We start from the raw sequence: 21373 nt of genomic DNA, 5'->3' as shown, positions 1-21373 counted from the left end.
CCAGAGCAGCAGTGACACACGATCGGAATGACCGATCAGTGAACAACGATCGGTATACCCACCTATCTCGATCGGAAAGAAATTTTGATCCGAACGAGTCTGACCGGGGCAGAGTATTCCGAACGGCGTGTTTACATGACGCATTTTCTTTCCAATTGCTGCAAATACGAAACACGACTCGTCTTGCTTGGGGTGAAGTCCTCCCGCCGTGTTCACCATACATTCGGCTCTCACCGACACATATACTGGAAAGCTATGAAAGCTTATATTAGTACTGTTGTACTTTGACAAATTCGCACACGGGTACACAACAATGTTGTGATGTCTTTGTCACGCGTTGAAACACCAAACGCCTTTCTTTTACCCGAAATCCGCTCCTATTTACTCAAAACTAGCAACTCAACAAAACTCCCCACAACAATAACACGACCATCAGGAAGTTGTCGGCCTCACACTCGAAACACGGAAGTTAACCGGAAGTTCTATCGTGCACGTAGGCTATTGTGGCAGATAAAGCTCGAAGTTGCAGCCGTTTTTTTCTAAAAGATGTAATAAAAGTTAAGTTGGAAGATTTAAAAACTGTTTGATGTGTGTTCGTTGTTATGTCAAGACGTTTAACAAGGAGGACTCATTGTGCGCTGTCACTCTAACCCAATGCATCATGGAAGATGTAGTGCAAACAGCCACCGAATGCAGACAGACTCTCTTCTCTGAGCTTCATGGTTTTGTTCACTTTTTCCACGTTCTGATACCTGATTCTGTGAAAAGCCACAACGCTAAAGACGAGATTTAGCTGGTATTTTTGTTGGAAATGATAGAATTTACGAGCTAAATCGGAACAAGGAAGTGAAGACTTTAAACACTTCTGATTGGTCAGACTGATGACATGTGATTAAGCTTCCAAGAATGATTGGTTGAGACAGTTAAAGGGGCGGGACTTTTCAGAAAAACAGCTGTAGCTGCAGCTAAATTGCGGTACCGTCATTCTTATCAAAATGTCTTTAATAGAATCAAATAAACACAAAGAAAAAAGTATTTAATGATCTTTTCATATTCCTAACTACTCAGTGTTTTATCAGGGCCTGTTTGGATGAACACAGAGTTGATATCCTGGAGATGGGAAATGTTTTTAGATCAGTGAATGGGACATTTCCCACGGCACACCTGACCATCTTCCACGGCACACTAATGTGCCGCGGTACACTAGTTGAAAAACACTGCTATATACAGTATGAAATTTATCACAATAACTGTAGTAGGTAAGTGGTAGTCCTTTTTTTCAGTCTTTGTAGTCCAGGTGGAGTAACCTGCATTACACATGCTAATCCATGCAGAACACAAAGCAAACAAGTGTAAGCAAAAAAAACAAACAAATAAAAAAGTTTCCTGCTGCGTGTTTGGAACAAAACAAATAGGAATGCAGTTAGTCGTGTGCTTGTTTTATATTTATGCTTTGTGTTGGAAAATAGAATAGCACTCTGTTCCTTTGCTCTTCAAGCCTGTAAGACATCCAGCCATAGCAAACAGCCTCTTATCAGATCTTCTTAAAGGTTCATAAGGAAAGTGTCAGTCCTACAAGAAAAGGCCTTTTGTGACTAAATAATTAGCCCCCCCCATAATAAATATGAAAAAAAAACATGAAACAATGTGCCAATGCTGGTGTCTCTCTTCCCTCTTGTAGGTTTTGTAGTACTTTCAAATATATATACAAAGACTCCAAAGTCTGAATTTTTACAAGAGCAACAACACTCTACGCCTCATTAAGAATCGAATCAGTAAATATGACAAATCACACAAAGTTATCTCTGAAAGGCTTTTTTTGTGTGTGTGGTGAAACATCACTGTTACATAGACCTGTTACATAGAATCTGTGGGGATTAGAGTGAAGCACCTTATCAGTCACAGCCCAGACAACCACATACACACAAACACGGAGGCACACACCGGAATAATAATCCATTTCTTGCAGCCAATACAGGAGTCTAGAGCGGGAACACTTTGTTTTGACCATTTCTTTGGAGAAGTGCAGCTTAATTTAGCCTAAAACGATCTGCAGATCCGATGTGTGGGAGTGTGTTTATGTGTGCGGGCGTGTTAGATCACACGATGGTGGGATCTTAAAATCAGATGGTTGCAATTTTTTCATCAACATAACCAGCTCTTTTTTTCTGCATTTCTGAACTTTACCATTATCCCCAAATGAAACAAGTAACCAAACCTTTTTGAAACTGCCAACTTGCACATTGTATCAATGATATAAAAAATGATTGTACATGGTCAAAACCTTTCAACTGGACCACAAACAAAGCATCACACAGATTATCTAGCAGTAACACATGCACTGATGACCAGCAGTTTAACTAGACTTAAAGTTTATTGCATCAAAGTAACAGCTGACCCTTATTACACGATGACCAAAAAGAATAAGCTGATTCAATACTTTTGTAAAACATTTAAAGGGCCTATATCATGGTTTTCTTAAGCATTTTCAGAGTAAATTATATCCATATATATGATAATATATTGCCTTTCGCACACAAAAGAACAATTTCTTAATTAAATATGAGTTATATTCCTATGTTCTTCTCCTACACAGAAGTAAGACTTTCCATCTCTGGGGCTCCGCCTTCCACTTCGTATGGGTGCCGCACCTTTTTATGATGTTAAACTAGAGCCGGCCTCTGCAGCCTGTCTGTGTTTCGCCCAAGAAAAAAAATAACATCTGAAATTTTGCAAAGATGAATGTGAATCTTGTGCATATAAAAGGAAAGCATTTTGCGGATCACTACTGTTCCTCACTTTTTCGTGTCACAATGTGAGGACCTACTCATTTTTGTGGACTGGAAGGGGCTGGTGCTCTGAGCACAGGTTTTTAGAGGAATACAGTAAACCCTTGTTTTTCGCGGGGGTTACGTTCCAAAAAGAACCCGTGATAGGCAAAATCCGTGAAGTAGAAACCTCTATTTTTTTCAATTATTATACAAAAATACTCTATTATACATTGAAAAGAAAGAACAAACCATTTTACAGGCTCAAGCATTTGTTTCACAAATAAAAGTACTTTAGAAACGTTTTTTTTCAACAAATAACTCTGTACTGTACTGTCAAATAATAATTTTAATCATCAATGTGAACAGTCAGAAGGCTTCAAATCGCGGAGATTAGCCCCGCCCACCGCGACCCGAGTAATTGGATTAAACGAGAGAAAGTTTAAAAAACAATTATGAAAAAAATACAAAGTACAGTTGGACAAATAGTAACTCAGGTGTATTTCACTGCTCTTCAGACAGAGCCGCTGCATCCTGACTCCGCTCTGCACTGTTTTCTTTTTCTGAAGCCCGCGATGCAGGTGTGTGTGTTCGGGAGAAGAACATAGAGATAGGCAGTTGTTGCTCTTTTTTCTATGGGTTTTAGAGAAACTCGAAATTGCAAGAGAATTTGCACGTACGTGCTGTTAATTTGGCAAGCTGTTTTACGTACGTGTACATATTAAACAGTAGCGTTATTGACGCACAGGTAGAGAAGAAGCGGAGTGACTTTTTAGCCAATCAGAATTCAGAACACAATGCACGATGCAAATCCGTGAAGTAGCGAAACCGTGAAAAGTAAACCGCGTTGTAGCAAGGGATCACTGTACTCAGAAATGTGTGAATGGATCGAAATACCGCTTTATGGTTGTTAATAATGAAGAAAGAAAATTATTATACACTTAAAACCACAAAATAGCATGAAATAGAGCATTTTAAAAATGAACAAATGTAATAAAAAGATCCAGGTCTGTCCCCATTTTTATGTTATTAACCTCTTTTTATCATTTAACACTTAAACAATGCAGTTCTGTGTAATAGTTTGAGCAATCAAGTGAAAATAGTGCAACTATCAACTAGTAAAAATAGTTAACTTTTAACAAGCAAATGTAGGTGACAATGTATCATGTGAGAAAGTTTGGTGACTGTAACTTTAGTATCTTCAGAAGTATTGAACATTTTTGATCATGTGATACATGACTCCATTAAAAATTCCTAAAATTCAAAGACAATGAATTTCTACCAAAACGGCCGTTGAACCATAAGAGTGATGATATTTATTCATGACCATCAATGTAAAAATGTATTAGTTTTGGTTGTTTTCGAGACATTATAGATCACTTTTTTTTTCTAATCATGTTTTCTCTGAGCTTGTACTTTGTATTTTCTGTCCCTTGTCAGTCGTCTTACCATCATCTCTCTGTCTGCAGCACATAGAGAGCCATTCTCATTAAAAACAAACAAACATCGTTTCTCCTTGAAATGCCTTTGTAGGACATTGTTTGAGTTAAGACATAACAAAACAAGAGAGACACATGCTGTCACAGTTTAAAACATTAATTAATAATATCTATTAAACATTTATTATTAAATCTGTCAATATCTTGTTCACATTTGTTTGAGGCCTAGCATCACCATCATGACATTTGTCTTAACTGTAGGGCTGCATTGCAAAAACTTGCAACACGCATTTATGCAGATCCACACAGCTAACTGCAAATACCACATACTGTATGCATGCTAACTCGCATGCACATATGTGTATACAACACACAGAAGCATACATTTTTTATACATTAGGCATATCTGCAAGCATGAAAACATCAGTGTTTGAGCAGAGGTGAGAAGGCAGGTGAATGTGTGCATTTAGTAACATGATGTAACTGAATGAAGAAAGAAAAGTGTGAACCCCAGATGGCTCAGCATGGAGCATTTAGAGGGTAATAAGGTGGCATAGGCAGGCAGTGCCCCACAGATACCCCATTGAGAGGGAACTCGGAGACTTCCACCCCCCGGAAAGCACAGTACCAGCTACTCAGAAACAAAACTGAAGACCCGTCTGCTTAAATTGCAATGAGAAAAGGTAAATAGGATTTTTTTTAAAGGTTTTTAACTCTAATCTTATTGTGCGTTAAAAACGTAATATATGTTTTTTGTCTGACATTTATTTCACTTACATTAGAGAAATAATATGATATCAAAGGATTTGTTTATTGATTTAAAGAAAAAAAAGATATCTGAGAAGAGATCAAGATATGAAAAAGCACAAATGTTGGTGATTTGGGACAGAAATGTTTGGGTTTCTGTGGGTCAAAATGCTATCCTAACAACAATGTTCTCTTTTTTCTATGCAAGTACTGCAATACACCTTTATGTATCCTTGAAACAAAGGTCACCCAGAGTAAGAACCACACCCACTCTCAGAGCCATAATAAGTTACAGTAGAACAATGAGAAATAAAGGCCCAAACCACTATAATACTTCACAACTGTTACACATCAGAATGAGAAAAAAAATATTTTATCGTTTTTCTCTTAAAGCTTTTAATAAAAAAACAAACAAAACAAAGTTTATCCCATTAAAGACATCCCACATTTACAAGGGGTGTCATTTTTAAACTCACCATCCAATGTGAATAAGCCCCATTTAAAGCTGAGAATCTGCACTTAAAGTCCATTTTCATTGTACAAACTGAATACATTTTGAACTTGCAAATGGATCATTACACAAAGAAAAGTGCATCTCAAGATGAGAACATCGCCAGAAATGGCATGTAACCACACCACAGTAAGGAACAGTGTCACAATAAAAGACAGCATGTACAGTGGATGAAGTATGGCTTCATTACTTGACTGATCCATGAAAAAAAAAGAATAAATGATTGAGCAAAGGACTGGGCACAAAAGAGATCATTTCAGAAGGTCACTTTAGATGTGATTAATGGTATTAAGAAACATGTTTTCCCAACTAGGAAAGGTTCTGTACCCTGTTAGATCTCGAAGGGTTAGCCACAGAATTAGCTACAGAAATGAGAGGTATACTTCAGTTAGGAGGCAATAACTGGAAAAACCACAAAACAGGGAGAAGAAAAATCATTTCATGGCTTTTAATAATTATCACAAGAGGTTTGGTTCCCGCCTTGCTTCCCATGTGTTGAAGTGTCCTCGGGCAAGACACTGAATCTTACATTGCTCCTGGTGGTTATAGTTTGTGGCCAGTTTTTGGCAGCAGGGCCGCATCAGTGTGTGAATGTGACTGTAAAGAGTTTTGAGCTTTCTAGATGGTAGTAAAGCTCTATATAAGTAATGACATTCTGCTAATAAATGGTTTCATCTTGTGATGACAGTAGCGCCTTCCCAACCGGTCCGTTCCATTTTTCTATAGACCCACAACCAACGGGGGGCCCAAAGATTGCACTGTTCAGTCTGGCTTACATTTTTTAATGGAAATACTCAAGATACCAAACTGTACCGCTCAGTGGAAACGAGGCTATAAGGTGATATACTAGCATTAAAATGCATTTCACTAAATCTGAATAAATTTGTTGGGGATAAATCTTAATCCCAAAATCTTGTGATTGTGGAGCACAGACCAAGCAAATGACGTCCTCCTCTATATCATTTCCTCTCTTCTCAGGGCAGATACCTCCTGAATCCTAGCAGATGTGGGATCTGGGACACTTCCTCCAGACAGACTAGAGTTGATGGCTGCCACTGAACCAGAAGGGAACTGACTCAACCAAATGTTACTTTACAAACAGAAATAAAACCTAAAGTGTTTTAGATAAATCCTTGGTGCAAAGATGTGTATTTTATCAATTTCAACAAGGCAACATGATAACTCCACATAAGTAAGGACCCAGCCGGGAATCCTATCAGGGCCTTCTCGCTGTGAAGCTAGAGTGCTAACCACTGTGCAGCCCTTCTTTCTAAACTCTTTGTTCCTTCATTTGCTCTTCTGAGTCACTCTTGTAAACTATTTTTGTCGTACCACAACTCAGTAAGAACTGATATTAAGATATATTTGAAACCTAACAATGTTCAGCTTGACAACTGCTGCTGAAGCTGGAGTCAACAATGTGACATGAATAAAAATGAGGCACGTTCTTCTGCAGTGTCCATACAAACAAAACTGGCCTCCAAACTGTTCGCTCCGAGGAACTTTTGCAATTTCACACAGTAACATTATGTACAATAAGCATACTAATATGAATGATTAACATGATCTTAATTTTTTTGAAGGCTGTTCCTTGAAAATGAAATAAACTAGACCTGCACAATATAATGCAAATATATCGCTATCGGGATATAAAGCTGTGCAATACACATATCGCAAAAGACGGCAGAAAATGTAATACATGGTTACCATAAATGTGCTAAAATAATCTTATGGCACCTTGAATTATTTAACAAATCAAATAAATCCATTTAGGAATTTGACCAATAAGACGGACGCCTTCACGTTTTAGACCAATCGGATGTAGCCTTTTTATGTTAAATGTTGGCTTCCTATGTAGACAAGGTTAACTCTTATTTAAATTAAACTGTTGCAGTGAAATGGAAATTATGTTTTTGGTTGTTTTGCTATATGTTCATGTATCGTAAATTATATTATCATCGCAATATTGATCACTAATATCGCATACCGCGAGTTTTCCTCATATCGTGCAGACCTAAAATAAATCAAATGTAAAATTGCCGAAAACAATATCAGAGCGCTCAAACGTATTTTCTGGTAAACTAGTCTGAGTAAGCCAAACGTAAAAACTGCTTGCACAGTGCTTAGTTTCACAGGCCCAGGTCTAAACTCTGCAAGTGACTTTGCTTTTGCCCTAAAGGCTCTAAGCAAGTGCTTTATTAAGCCTCTGTGTGCAGAGGTAGCAAGTTTTTATTATTCCAATCCACTTATTAAACTGGTCCCTGGGTAGTGCAATTTTGGTGTCTCTGGATATATAACTCTCCAGATGCAGTCCTCCTTGCCTCAGAATCAGTCTTAGACTTCTTTTTCCTTCCTAAACTTAACATGTCTAGGCACAGGAAGTGCTTACACAGGTTCTTTCTTTGTGCTGTGGTCAGCCTTAAGATAGAAAAACAACACCAGCTGTAATATCTAGCAGAGCTGAAGTGATAAATGAGGGTGTATTGAAGGGATATAAATATGTCTTTTCTCCTCATGATATCTGTTCTTTGGCTTTAGGGCAACATAGCATCACTTTAAAAAGAAACATTTAAGTGCTGAAGCTTAAAAATCTAGATTTTATTCTTTCCATGTGTGATCTCTAATTTCTTTTCCCCAACTCTCATCTAATAGACGATTTTGAGAGTCTGAAAGTTTATCGGCTGCACTCAACCTTGAGTGCCGTGTCTATGTTTACAACTTCTTCTTACCAATAAGATCAATGAAACATGTCTAGACGTGAGCTGTTCTAAGCCTGGGCCTACCTAAATGTGGAAACAGAATAAGCATGATGTTGCAGAAGCTGTTACAGCTGCAGATCAGACTAGATGTTTTTAGTGAAACATCTCAGCTGAAACTCTACAAAAAAAATCCATCCATCTATCCATTTATTCGTCTTCTTTCTCTCATCTGGGACGAAGTCGCAGGGGCAGCAGTCCAAGCAAAGATGCCCAGACTTCCCTCTCACTGGCCACTTTCTCCAGCTCCTTTGAGGAAGGACCCTGAGGCGTTCTTAGGCCAGCCGAAATACATAGTCTGGCCAGCGTGTCTTGGGTCTGAAACACCTCCCCAGGGAAGTGTCCAGGAGGCATTTGGACTAGATGTACAAGCCACCTCAACTAGCTCTTCCTGATGCAGAGAAGCAAAGGCTCTACTCTGGGCTCTCTCCAGGTGGCCGATTCTCTCTCCCTATCTCTAAGGAAGCGCCCAGCCACCCTACAGGGGAAGCTAATTGTGGCTGCTTGTATGCAGGGCTTCATTCTTTAGGTCATGACCCAGAGCTCATGACCATAGGTGAGTACTGGAATGAAGATCGACCGGTAAATTGAAAGCTTTGGAGCAGTGAAGGAGCTTTCAAGTGTATGATAATGTTCATTCCTCACAAAAAGAAACCCCAAAGCGGTATTTTGATCCGTTCACTTTCTGGGTTTTCCTCTAAAATCCTCCAATCTGAGCACCAGCCCCTCCCAATCCATGAAAACAAGTGTGTTCTCCCGAGCTGACATAAACCAATGAGAACAGCCCCTTCCAGGAAGAGTCTTTGCTGCCAGCACCGCCTCCAGGCTAAAACACACACACACCCACTTTCTCCGTAATTAGTAGAGGTTGGCAAAAACGCTTTCATTTTATATGCTTAATACGTCCATCCATCTTTGCAGAAGTTCAGATGTTTGTTTTCGTGGGCGAGAAGCAGACACGCTGCTGAGGCTAGCTCTAGGTTGAAGTAAGGAAATGGGCGGCACCCACAAGGAGGGAAAGGTGGCGCCCCAGATTGAGTCGTCTTACTTCCGGGTTGGTAAAAAAGTTTAGAAAAATAACTAATATGCAACTTTAAAAATTGTTCTTTTGTGTGCCAACAGTAATATATTATCATGTAAATGGATAGATATTGTAGAATAGCAAAAATACACTTCAGAAACATTTTTGCTGGGATTCTGTGTTAAAACCAGCAGGGTTCCTCTCATTAGAATAATTTTCATTTAAAATATATTTTTCAAGCAGTGGTTTAATGTGTTGCATTCACTCCATCTGGTGTGACCAGTCCATTTTCCACCCAGACTCTGCTCTTGTTGTTGTACTCAATAATTACAATGTGGCCAACACAGTGGTAATTTAGTACGTTATGTAGGACCTGAATATAGGGAAGCATAAGTAGAAACCTCAGTCACATCACATGTAGGAAAACCACATACAAAACTCTCTTTATTTTCTCTATTCCTCTGAAATACCTAAGCTCGATACTGGAGTGGATAAAGACTGAAGACAAAAAAGTTTGATGTCCCTGACCAATACTCCAAACTGGTCAAGCTGAAAATCAACCTATACCACTAAACGGCAAGTCAACTGGCACATCCACCACTTACAGCTGCCCACCTTATTCACAGTTCAAGTCCAAGCATTCGCCAGCCTGCAGCAGATGAAAAAAGAATAGAGAAAAAGCAGAAAATGGTGAGGCGAATATAAAGCGCTGCATCACCATTTTGTCCATTTCAAGCAAAAATAGAATCTTCCTCTGCCTCTTCCACCTCCTCTGACATGGCCTCAGGCAGGCTATGGTGAGAACACATTACTCACATTATAACCCTTCAATATCTCCACAGCGGCTAACTGAAAGCATGTCTTCAGCCTGTCCCTTGGTTTCCGCATTTTCCACATCTTTCAGACATGATGGACCAAAATTAAAAACAGACTGGAGTGAAGGGGAAACAAATACCTGCTAACAAATAAATTGTGTCAACCCCAAAGCCTGAAAAACTATTTACCAGGTTAACTAAATGTGTTGTTGTACTGCAGGAACAAAGCTGTCAAACTATTTACCAATAAGTTCACCGTTGCTCACCAATTACTGTTATTTGTCATTGTTTACATTTTTAATAAATTAATTCTTCTCAGTCATTTTTACAAAGTTTTTTTTTATTTATTAGAAATTTAATGTATAGATAGCATTGGGTTAAAAAAATATATTTTTAGTTAGAAATTGCAAGATAGAAATTCATCAAATCTATTAATCAGTTTTCTTTTTTAGCTTTCTTTTTTGTATTTTTACACTCAACACATCAGCTTTTCTAATTGTTTTTGATGTAATTTATACTTTTATCAATGAAAGTTGGGTTTAAACCATTAGCTATGTGAAACTGTGTTTTATGGTCAAACAAAACTGGTTTTATTTTTGGTAGAAATTTAGCAAATAAGTCTATATTGAATTAAACTTTGTTAAAATTAAAACTCGAATAGAAATGTTAATTTGTGGACCGATTAAGTGCAGTCCCCAGTTTTATTCATGTATGCGTGTACAATCTGTATACTTTGAAAGAGAGTTGTAGGAAATGGCATTAATGATCATTTCACATGAACCCTGTTGATTAACATGATAGTCTAAAGCATCTAACCTTGAGATACAGGATGTACAGAATGTTAGCTAGTAACTGTGATAGGGTTATTTCTTTTAATGTTTTTGTAAATGTGTCGCATTTATCATTTTTTTTTTAGATTAAATTATTTTAACAGTTACATTTGGATGCTCATAAAGCGTGAGCAAAAAATATGATCACTATTTTATAAACCACAAATTTCAAATATAATAAATTTTAAAATTCTTTCTGGGTTAAATGGTGTATAAACGGCATTTACTTATTAGGGATGGGTCGATTTAATTTGTTCTGGCCTAAACCGTTAACCGATTTTTCCCCTCCAACTGTAGCCAATAGCCGATATTTGTGGATACTGATACTTAAGTGTCTACAGTAAGACAAAGTTTAGATTCCCTTTTTGTTTCTTCATTAGAAATGCACAACTTTATCTTTGCTGGACAATCACAATGAACTTGACCTTTTTAACATACAGCAAAGGATATTATAGGAACAAGTATCACTTCAATGTAAATATATCTGTAATATTGGACATAACTGTAAACCATAAGATCCCCATTGCCAGGGATCTATTAGGAACAACATGTATCCCAATCAAAAATAAAATTTACCTGAAAACAATTAATTATCGACTAGGACTGTAAACATAAGCTTCCCAATCTATTAAGAACAAGTATACATTTTATATAAAAAAGTATTTCTGAAACAATCAGTAGAATATCGGTAGATTTTTTAATATCGGACAAATACTGATAAACACAAATTATGCAAATATCGGCCGATACTGGCGCAGATATATCGCCCATCCCTAATACTTATCATTACTACTGAAATGATATTTGGTATGTCAGTGTAAAAGCTGTGTGTATGATAATAAACAGCTATCTTATCCATCTTATCTTATATGGCGCTTCACAACCTTCTTGGAAGGCCCAATTCAAAGAACTTCATTATCAGTCCCATTCATCCACGGACCCTTTTTTGTATTTTGATATGTATCGTTTTGATGTTATTAAATGAAATTAAAAAAAGAGGCTTTGGTCTGACTTTTAGAAATGTAGGAACTGGACTCTTCTTTGAAGGGCCTGTATCATGCTAAATCAACTTTTTGGAGCTTTTCAGTGTTTTACAATGTTATTTTTTCACAAAAACAACCCCAAAGTATGTACTTTTATCCATTCACGCATCTCTGAGTATTCCTCTAAAACCCTGCACTCTGAGCACCAGTCCCTTTCTAATCAACAAAACGAGTGGGTTCTCACATTGTGACGATGCACATTCATAATGCTAATATATTCAACCAATACCTGTGTTCAAAAATGAACTACTTCATTAAATAAACCAACTTAGCATAAGTAGACAAGTTAAGAATAGCCTCCTCCAGGAAAAGTCTGAGATGCCAGCAACACCCCCCAGGCTAACACACAAAGACTTACTCCGCGGAGCAAGAGGTCATCAGCAAAACTGTTTCACTTTGTATGCACATCCATCTTTGCAAAAGTTCGGATGTTGCTTCTTTTGCGTGGGCGAAACAAAGACATGCTGCTGAGGTTATTCTCTAGGCTGACATCATGAAATGGGCGGCACCCACAAGGAGTGAAAGGTGAAATCAGGTCATCTTCCTTCCGGGTAGGGAACAAAAAAAGATCAACCATCATTCCAGTCCAATGTGTGGACACACTTTGAATTTAGCAAAGACATGTGACCGATACAGTGTGCTAGAATGTTCTAATAATGTTCACTTTGGATTCTTTTGATGTGGATAAACAACGGTGAGGTGAACTTTAGGAAACTAAAATGTGAATGGATTTGACATTAATTCTTGTTTACTTGTTTGGTTGTAGACATATTTAATTTGCACTTGATTATCTTGCAAGGAATACAAAAGGAATCTAGAAATCTTCACCTGCACTGTTCAGTACCAAGTATTTCTCTGAGTCACACTGGTTGAAGATATATAGATATAGATATCTATATCTATAGATATATATATATAAATATAATGGTGTAAAGTCCCAGCAACTGACTAAAACGTTCAGATTATAGAATTACAAACCGAACACCGCACTTCCTGTCCGAAAGATTACCAAAATAAAATGTTTTAAGGCAAAAAATGCCGTAACGTAAAATACTTACCAAACGACTAATTGCTAACGATAGACTAATGTTTCAATGAAGGATATCAAGCAAACAGGCTAATAATATTCGCTGAAGACATCATACTCGATATGAATTTAAACGTTAGTCTTTCATTTTTCTTTTTGCCTGGCTTTCGTGTATCGATTCGAAGAATATCGGTAACGACCTCAGACAAAACATTTAGTAACACAATATGATAAGACTGTTTTTTTCGTTTCCCTTAATGACCATACACTTAGCTGTCCTCACATTTACATCGCTAGCTTGAAAACACCGGTCATTTGAGCTCCGTAAAGATAATAAATTGCGCATTATGAATGAAAAGACCCTTTAGACAATTAAACTCTTACCTCTTTCTTTTTCTGTCCTCCTCCGATCGGAAGACATAGTAGAAATAAAAAGAAAACTGAAAGAAATCGCATATTAACAATGGTTTTAGCCCAGACGTACGCCATGACGGAAGGATGCTTCACGGCCTCTGATGCCAGACGCGTCTCTGCTAAACGATTGGATCCCGAGTCAGCCAATCAGCGTCAAGGACACTTTAAAGCCTTTATGGGTTTTGTAGTTTAATTAAAAGTGACGGCATTCACGAGGCTACGCCAAATATTTAGAATGTTGTTGTGTAGAAATGAAGAAATATTACACATTTTTCAGGAACAAAAAATATAAAATAAAAGATTGAACTGAAACATCACTATCAGACTTGATTATTGTAAAAGATGTAAAAATCTGGATAAATTCCAATAAATAAATATTTTCTGCATCTGCTCAGGTTTAAAAGTGAAATATTCCAACCCAAACATGACATAGTAGGAGGGACATATGTCACTCCTCCATGTATTACACACAAAATTCAGACAGTAAAGCATGCTTTTTATTTCTCTCTATTAGGCCGTTTATATATAGGTTTAAAATGATCTTTAAAAAGCAGCCACAGAGACACCATGTAAAACTAGCTTCACATGGTGGCATCCCTGATTTCTTCCTTACTCCTCTTTCTCTCTACAAAATAAAAACTATGCAGCACTCCATAATAAACATTGAATCAGTTGAAATACAAATATTGCACAATTTAGTTTTCAGCAGCACATTTGCCATGTTGATCATGCTGAAAATACTCTCAAGAAACACAGAACATAAACATAAAAACATAAAAGAAAGGACTAAAAAACATGATGTATGTGGAAATGTCTCCAGTAACCACTGCATGCTCTTCTGTAGCTCCAATTTAGAGGTATGATCATCAAAGTGCTTCATCAAATGGATGCAGGTTTTTTGTTTCTCTATAGAAAAAGTAATTTTTATTTGTAAAATAGCTTCAGTACATCCAGAATGCTGCTGCTCAAGTCCTGACCAGAACCAGGAAGTATGATCACATTAGTCCTGTGCTCAGGTCTTTGCACTGGCTCCCTGTACCTCAAAGAATAGACTTCAAAGCAGCTCTGCTTGTGTACAAGTCTCTCCATGGCCGAGCACCAAAGTACATCATGTTAGTGCCATATGAACCATCTTGTACTCTGAGGACCTCAGGGGCCGGCCTCCTGTTGATTCCCAGAGTCAGAACTAAACAAGGGGAATCAGCGTTTCAATATTCTGCAGCTAAAATCTGGAACAGCCTCCCTGAAGTCATAAGACAGGCCTCTTCTGTGTTCATGTTCAAATCTAGACTTAAAACATTTCTGTTTAGCCGTGTATATGACTGAAAGGTCCTATCTGCACTTTTCTTTCCTTTCCTTCCTTTATTTTTAAATCAATTTTCAATTTTTTTTTTTAAAGTAAATTTTACGTTGATTATTTCTATGATGTATTGTGATTTTAATGCATTTTTCTGTTTTGTGAAGCACCTTGAATTACTTTGTGTACGAATTGTGCCATACAAATAAACTTGCCTTGCCTTGCCTTGTTTTCTTCATGGTGATTTAACGTTTTTCAAAATGAAAGTAAATATAAAAAATTAAATGAAATTAAAACAATCAAAAAATTAAAACTTTTTTCCTTTATCTCTTTCCTCCTAAACCCTTTTTGCCTGAACGTATTTAAAAAAAAAATGTCTTCAATTTTTTTTTTTCCTTTTAGGTGATGCTAAAATAAGTGGAGTCTTGGATTTAATGGTACATTGCAAATTAGCGACATACTGTGAAGGGGTTAATCACATTTACTTTCCATCCATCCATCCATCCATCATTTCCCATTTATACCGGTACTCAAATCAATAGGGCACAAAGAGAGCAGAACATTCCTTTCAGTTTACTCTTCTCTTCAGGGAAGAAGCTAAGGCGATCTGAGACCAGCTGAAGCATAATCTCCCCATCATGACCTGTCACCTGTTATACATCCAGCGGGCATTCTTACCAAAGTCTCCAAGCTGAATCCTCACTATGTGGAGGAGAAGCATCTCCACAGCAAACCTCTCCCACACAGATGACTCTCTCACCTTCTTTCTATGGAAGAATCGTGCAGCCTCTCTGTAAAAGATCAATTCAGTTTCATCAAACACATTCTAATACAGTTTCTCTTATTTGCAGAAGGGTAATTGTTTCTATGGGTAATTGATATGTATTCAGTTCAACTGCTTGTAGACTGTTAACCTGAATACCCCTTTTGCAAACAATCCACTTCTCAACCCATATTTGAAAAGTTTTGTGATGATGGAATAATGTGTGAACCTATGTTATGTTCATACCAAGTTTGATTTTTTTCACAACAATTTCTTATGGATAAAAAAGGAAGTGAGATTCAAGTTTAAATCTGTTTCCTTTAATAAGACTATGTTCCCAACAGATGTATTTGCAGTTAATTATGAAGACAATTGCTAATTTGAAAAACTTGTGATTATACCTGAAAAGACCTAAAGAGGGAAAAGGAAAATAGAACAAATGCAATGTTGTAGTGTTCTTAAAATTCAAGATAGTCCAATAAGACATTGTAATGTTTAGTATTTTTCTGACACTGTAGTTTATTCAAGTCAATTCCGATTTTTTGACTATGTTGAAACAAGTTAATAAAAAAACGTTTCTAAGCACATAAGAAATGTATCTTCATGCAAAATAATGACAAAAACCAGGCTGCTCTTTTTATTTAGTCAAGATTTCCCTAAACAAAAGTTAATCCATGCATTGGAATTGTGTCATAATGACCATGATTTACACATGAGGCTTTCATAGGTATCACAAGGTGGAAGATGTGGAAACCTAACAGTATTTCTAACACAGTCATAAACACAAGATAATGACTAGAATCAAAGCTCTTAGATGTTGGCAGGAGTCAGTCAGTGCCTCCATATTGATGTGCATTTTGTAATGAGTTCTCGGTGGTATCACACTGTGCCACAGCTGGAGTTTTTCATTACAACTCTTTTCTTTGAAAATTAGGGGCACATCACACCATGCCCACACCTCTTGGAGCTGTGCTGTAGGAACATGCCCATGACCAAAGAGAAAACACACGCGTGCCTGAATCAGCCCAGCATCCTGCTGCATTATGAAGTAGGGGAGACCTAGTTTGTTGCCTGGATGTCACATTGCTGATTGCAGCCACACTGAGAGTGCTGTGTTGCAAGGCTCTCATTTAACAGTTGTCCAAACATTCTGCCTTTTTCTTGCATTTGACATTTCTTTGAAATATACAAAAAACGCTAAGCTTTAAAGAAACGGAAATCTTAGTGCTGGTCTTTGTTTGTTACAAATGTGTTCTTGTTGCATAGACCATAATTGGAGATTAAGGTTACGTAGTAATTTAGTTGGTTTACCATCCTGAAATATTCAGAAATCTTAATTTCTGGAGAATTTCCTACTTTATCACGCAGTTTCATAAAGTTAGCATTCTGATTTAAAAAATAGACTAACTCAAAGCTTTATTTCAAGTTACTTAACTTGAGGCCATTTTTTGTCAGAGGAAAAAGGGGGGTCGACAAATTTTCATTAATGTTTTAGTTAATTAAAATTCCCAATTGTTTTGATCAAATCTGTTTTTACCACACTAAATGACTAATCTTTAAAACTGCAAAGGCCACTGGGCAGAAACAAATATCACTTGTCATGGTTTAAACACAAGTCAATATTTGTCCCAAAATGTCTTAAGTCCTATACATTTTCAAAGATTACAAATATGTCCCGAAAATTGCTTTTGCACTAAAATTTTGTCTGTAATTTATCACATAGTAAAAATATGTATATTTTTTATCATGAGTGGATCATTTTAAGCAGCTGGAGGGCTGAGTTGGGACTGACATTTTAGGTCCTTGGGCAAGGCCATTCACGCCACTGCTTAACTATGTAGCCACAAGGGGGGCCTGCGTCCTGCATGTGCCAGTCCCCAGCCCGGATGAAATACAGGGTTGGGTCAGGAAGGGCATCCAGCGTAAAACTCTCTGCCAAACCAAATGTGCTGTGGCAACCCCTGAAGGGATCTGCTGAAAGGTGAATAACATGACACGGTCATTTTATAGTCATATCAAAACCTACATTGACTTAACCAGATAAATAGATCACTGTTTTGTCTGACATTTATATAACAGGCTTAAATTTCAGCCTTAGATGTCCGTCTTTTTAAGATACACTAACTTGTGAAACTTTGGCGTTCTCTACACCTTCCAGAGACATGTTTCAATGTGTTATTGGCAGTTTCCTTTGAGAAAATGATTCTTATTTTCTTTGCATTTTATTAATTACGTAAGATTCAACAGAACAAAATGAAAAGGTCTCTTCTTAGAGGGGCGCCTCATTCAAGTTATACATAAAAGCAATTCTACATAAACAAATATGCTTTTAATAAATATATGGAACAATAAAATAGAAGCATTTATATGTGGAAATAGGGGAAAAAATTATTTTGAAGGATAAAATTGCCTTCATGGCATGCAAGCAATGTAATAATTATTTCCAAAGTCAGAGTAAAAGAAAACAATGAATGTGTCAGTAAAATAGTTAAAAGCTTCCTTTTGAGCAGGCTGTAAGAAACCATGAAAGGAAACTGTCACGGTGTATCAGGTAACCTGATGCAGGACTAAACAAGGTGGAGGGAAGATCCAGAGTTCTTTTAATAACTTAAAACACCACCCCACATACGTAACAGGACTCGCAAAAACAGCATTTCTCAGGCAAGGAACCCAGGACAACAGACTGAACTACAGCAACACTGCGACTCAGAGCAGAAACGGTGACACGGAAATAGAGTGCAGGCAGCTGTGCACCACTCATGGCGAGCCACAGGAAAGGGGGCGGAGCCCTCCAGGAGAACCCACAACCAGCCTGCACACAAGACACAAGAACAGGTAAAAACGAAATAAAACTGAAGATTGGGATATAAAAAAATGTAAGTGTTACCAGGGGAATTATGCTGTTTTCCCCATGATTTTCATGTTCAATAATTTTGTGCTTGCATGGCTGTAAAATGTTGTGACTCAGCTACAAGCCTCTGCCCCCTATGCAGTGAGTAAAGCAAACATTTGTGCCTTCGATTCTTGCAACAACACTAAAAGTCTAAGACGTGCTAAATTCTGTTTTTGCAAAACTTTAAATCTCAGTTTGTAAATGTTGTGAACACCTTTCTAAAGCAAAGGCAGATTCACAGAAAAACAGGAGCAGAGTGCAGGAAATGGCAGGTGACTGCTGTATCTTCAAAAACCTCATGGGAAATTTCACAAGTGATGAAAAAGTGTAAATCTCTTAAAAGAAAATATAGTTTTGCGCTGTGAAACAGTATTTTACAGGGAGGGACTGTTCTGGTGACTGGAGGCAGAGAGAGGGAAATGCTGGCTCAGCACAGAGTCTACATATTTGAGGGCAAACCCCCATTAAAATAACAAGCCCTTTGAAAATTATCCATTACCTGAAAGCACCAAGTTCAAAGAAAGTAATGGGTTATTGGAAGCAGAGTTTACAACGGCAAAAAGGAACAAGGAGATGGCTTGAGATAGCAAATCGTGGACAGTAAATGAAAAGATTTAGAATGAAAAGAAAAGATGGTTGGTTAAACAAAGAAGCAGAAAAATATGCTGAACTGCAAAAGAAAAGTCTTTAAAAAAATCAATTTTTTGATATTTTCCTTCAATGACTAATGTTTATAATCTTTTCTGGTGTGCCTCATCAGCTGTGTTTGTTTTGATGAATGTAGATGGTCTTAAATATCCAGGCACAGAGTAGCACAAACATGAAAACCTGTCTCACTTCCATTGACCGGAAATAAAGATGGACGAAGCGGGTGTGACGCAGCCCACACAAAATGCTTTACTTCTGGCTCCAGCAAATGAAGCCAATTCAGTCCCCATTTTTCCGCTTTACTCACGTCACCATTTGGAGCCAGTCGACATTGATTGGTCTGAGTTGATCTGAGTTACATTTCAATCAATCAATCAATCAATCAATCAATCAATCAATCAATCAATCAATCAATCAATCAATCAATCAATCAATCAATCAATCAATCAATCAATCAATCAATCAATTAATCAATCGATCAATTTATTTGTATAGCACTTATAAAAGCAAAGGCAACCAAAGTGCTGAACACAAAATCAGAAACAATATGATACAATTAAGAAACAATAACAATAAAATAAATTAAAGAATAAAAGCAATAAAACAATAAAAAATACAAATAAAGTTATATTAATAAAATTAAAAAAAGCTGGCCTTCTAAATCTGCTTACTGGAGTTAAAAGCCTGAGTAAAAAGATGAGTTTTTAAAAGTTTCCTTACCTAACTGACAGTTCCGGCAGACCTCACAGAAAAGGGAAAAGCTGTGTCCAGTGATATACTTTCCGTCCTCACTCTCAAAGGCAGATCCGTTATTTTTGAATATTTAGATCACCACAGCTGCATTAGATCTTTTCACCATATGAAAACATTTTAACATACACACGACTTAAAGTCCCACTCCATACATTTTTGAATCTATTTTCATAATATTCCCAGTAGTCTTTGAATTATGATTATGATGTTTTTAGCCTAAATTTAAAAAAAAAGCTATTTTTTAGGACACAGTTTCTGCGGAGCAGCAGGACTTGTGGGCGGGACTGTTGGAGTAAGTCTGCGCTCATTTCCCATCGTCCTTTTGTTTACACCTGTTAACTCACAGCCCCTCACAACCCCAACATAACACTAGCAGTGTAACAAACATGGCGAGCACTATTGGAGCTATCTAGCTGTACGGACGAGGAAAACAAAGACGTACATGGATCTATTTGTCTACAAGCGGAAGCATCAGAATGGAGTGGAGCAGGGAGCTTTTGTTCTGCTAACTGTAGTTTTTACGTCAAAAATACAAGCTTTTTCCAACTGCATTTTTGATTTGCTGCTCATTCACCATGATTTGAATAGAGAAATACTCAGAAAACAGTTTTAATCTTATTTTTCTTTATATATGTTCTCCATCATAAGAAACATGCAAGATACAACATACAACATACAAGAACATGTTAAAAACACTATTTTCATTGGAGTGGGCCTTTAAACAGAGGGGCTTTTATAGTGCAAACTGTGCATTTTCATTTGTATTCTCCACATATGTAAAAAAGTTAAGAATGTATTACAAAAAAGTAGGCATAAACATTGCCTACCAGAATAGCAAAACCTTTCTCTGCCAACAAGAAATGGGATTGCCTATTTTTTAATTAACATGCATTTGAGAACAAGTTTCACACATGACACACAGTGGCACATTTCACATATTCCATTTTATTGTTTAAAAACCAGCAGTCCAGCTGATAAATATTCAAAAGTCAAATTGCATTTATGTGCCAAAAATATAAAAGGGTATGCTAGAATTGCTTGTTGAAAAAAGTTTCATTATTCTAAAGGTTTACCTTTGAAATGAGTGTAAAATTCAGCAGAAGCCATGTAGTGTGCAGTCATGTTGCCTCAAACCATCACTAATTCAAACTTCTCCTCATCCAATTGGACACACTGTCCACTAGAAGCAGCTTAGAGTAAAGCAGGTTTAGATTTGTCTGTGCATATTTCGGTTTTGCCCTGACTTAACGAGACAAGGTCAAGTCAGAGATGCTAGTGCTCCACTTAGTTCTCAGAAGATGAATGGAGACACTTGCAGTGATTTAAGAAAAAACTGATGCTGAAGCTGCAGCATCCAGAGAAGGAAACAGAGGTGGGGCTTCCAACTGGTCTGTATCCAAAGAGGAAAGTGATTTCCATAGTCAGGAAAAGGTATCTGGGATTTGTAAACACGTGGAAGGAGGCTGAGACTCGCAGGAAAACAGGGGTGTACATCTGAGGAGTTTGAATCAAAGAGCACAGGCCATGGAGTGTGACTGCACAGTTGAGTCTGCAATCTGGCAGCGTGGTGACAGTAAAGCCCCGTGTTGCAGAGGTGATTTTAGTTGGATTACAGCTGGAACTCAACACCAGCACGCCACATCTGTGG

General features: G+C 37.4%; 1 protein-coding gene across 2 annotated transcripts in view; it reads right to left on the bottom strand.

The window, feature by feature from the left end:
• tusc3 (dolichyl-diphosphooligosaccharide--protein glycosyltransferase subunit TUSC3) overlaps nt 1-13504 on the bottom strand; it is a 91093-nt gene extending 77589 nt beyond the window's left edge. Inside the window, exons 1-2 of one of the 2 annotated variants that reach the window (XM_078949698.1) lie at nt 13342-13470; nt 9858-9891 (exon numbers count right to left, since the gene is read on the bottom strand). Coding sequence is in view for 1 of the 2 variants with exons in the window: in XM_004066213.4 (XP_004066261.1) it covers nt 13342-13446 (105 nt within the window). In the remaining variant the exon portion in view is untranslated. Of the gene's footprint in view, nt 1-9857; nt 9892-13341 lie in introns of both variants that reach the window. The other variant, XM_004066213.4, reaches the window with a different exon arrangement.
• Nucleotides 13505-21373: the final 7869 nt, after the last annotated feature.

The sequence above is a fragment of the Oryzias latipes genome, chromosome 1 (assembly GCF_053564925.1).
Source record: "Oryzias latipes strain Hd-rR chromosome 1, Olatipes_Hd-rR_3.1".
In the NCBI taxonomy this organism is placed as follows: domain Eukaryota; kingdom Metazoa; phylum Chordata; class Actinopteri; order Beloniformes; family Adrianichthyidae; genus Oryzias; species Oryzias latipes.
The sequence above is the reverse complement of the archived record's forward strand: the minus strand, read 5'-3'. Positions and strand labels throughout refer to the sequence as shown.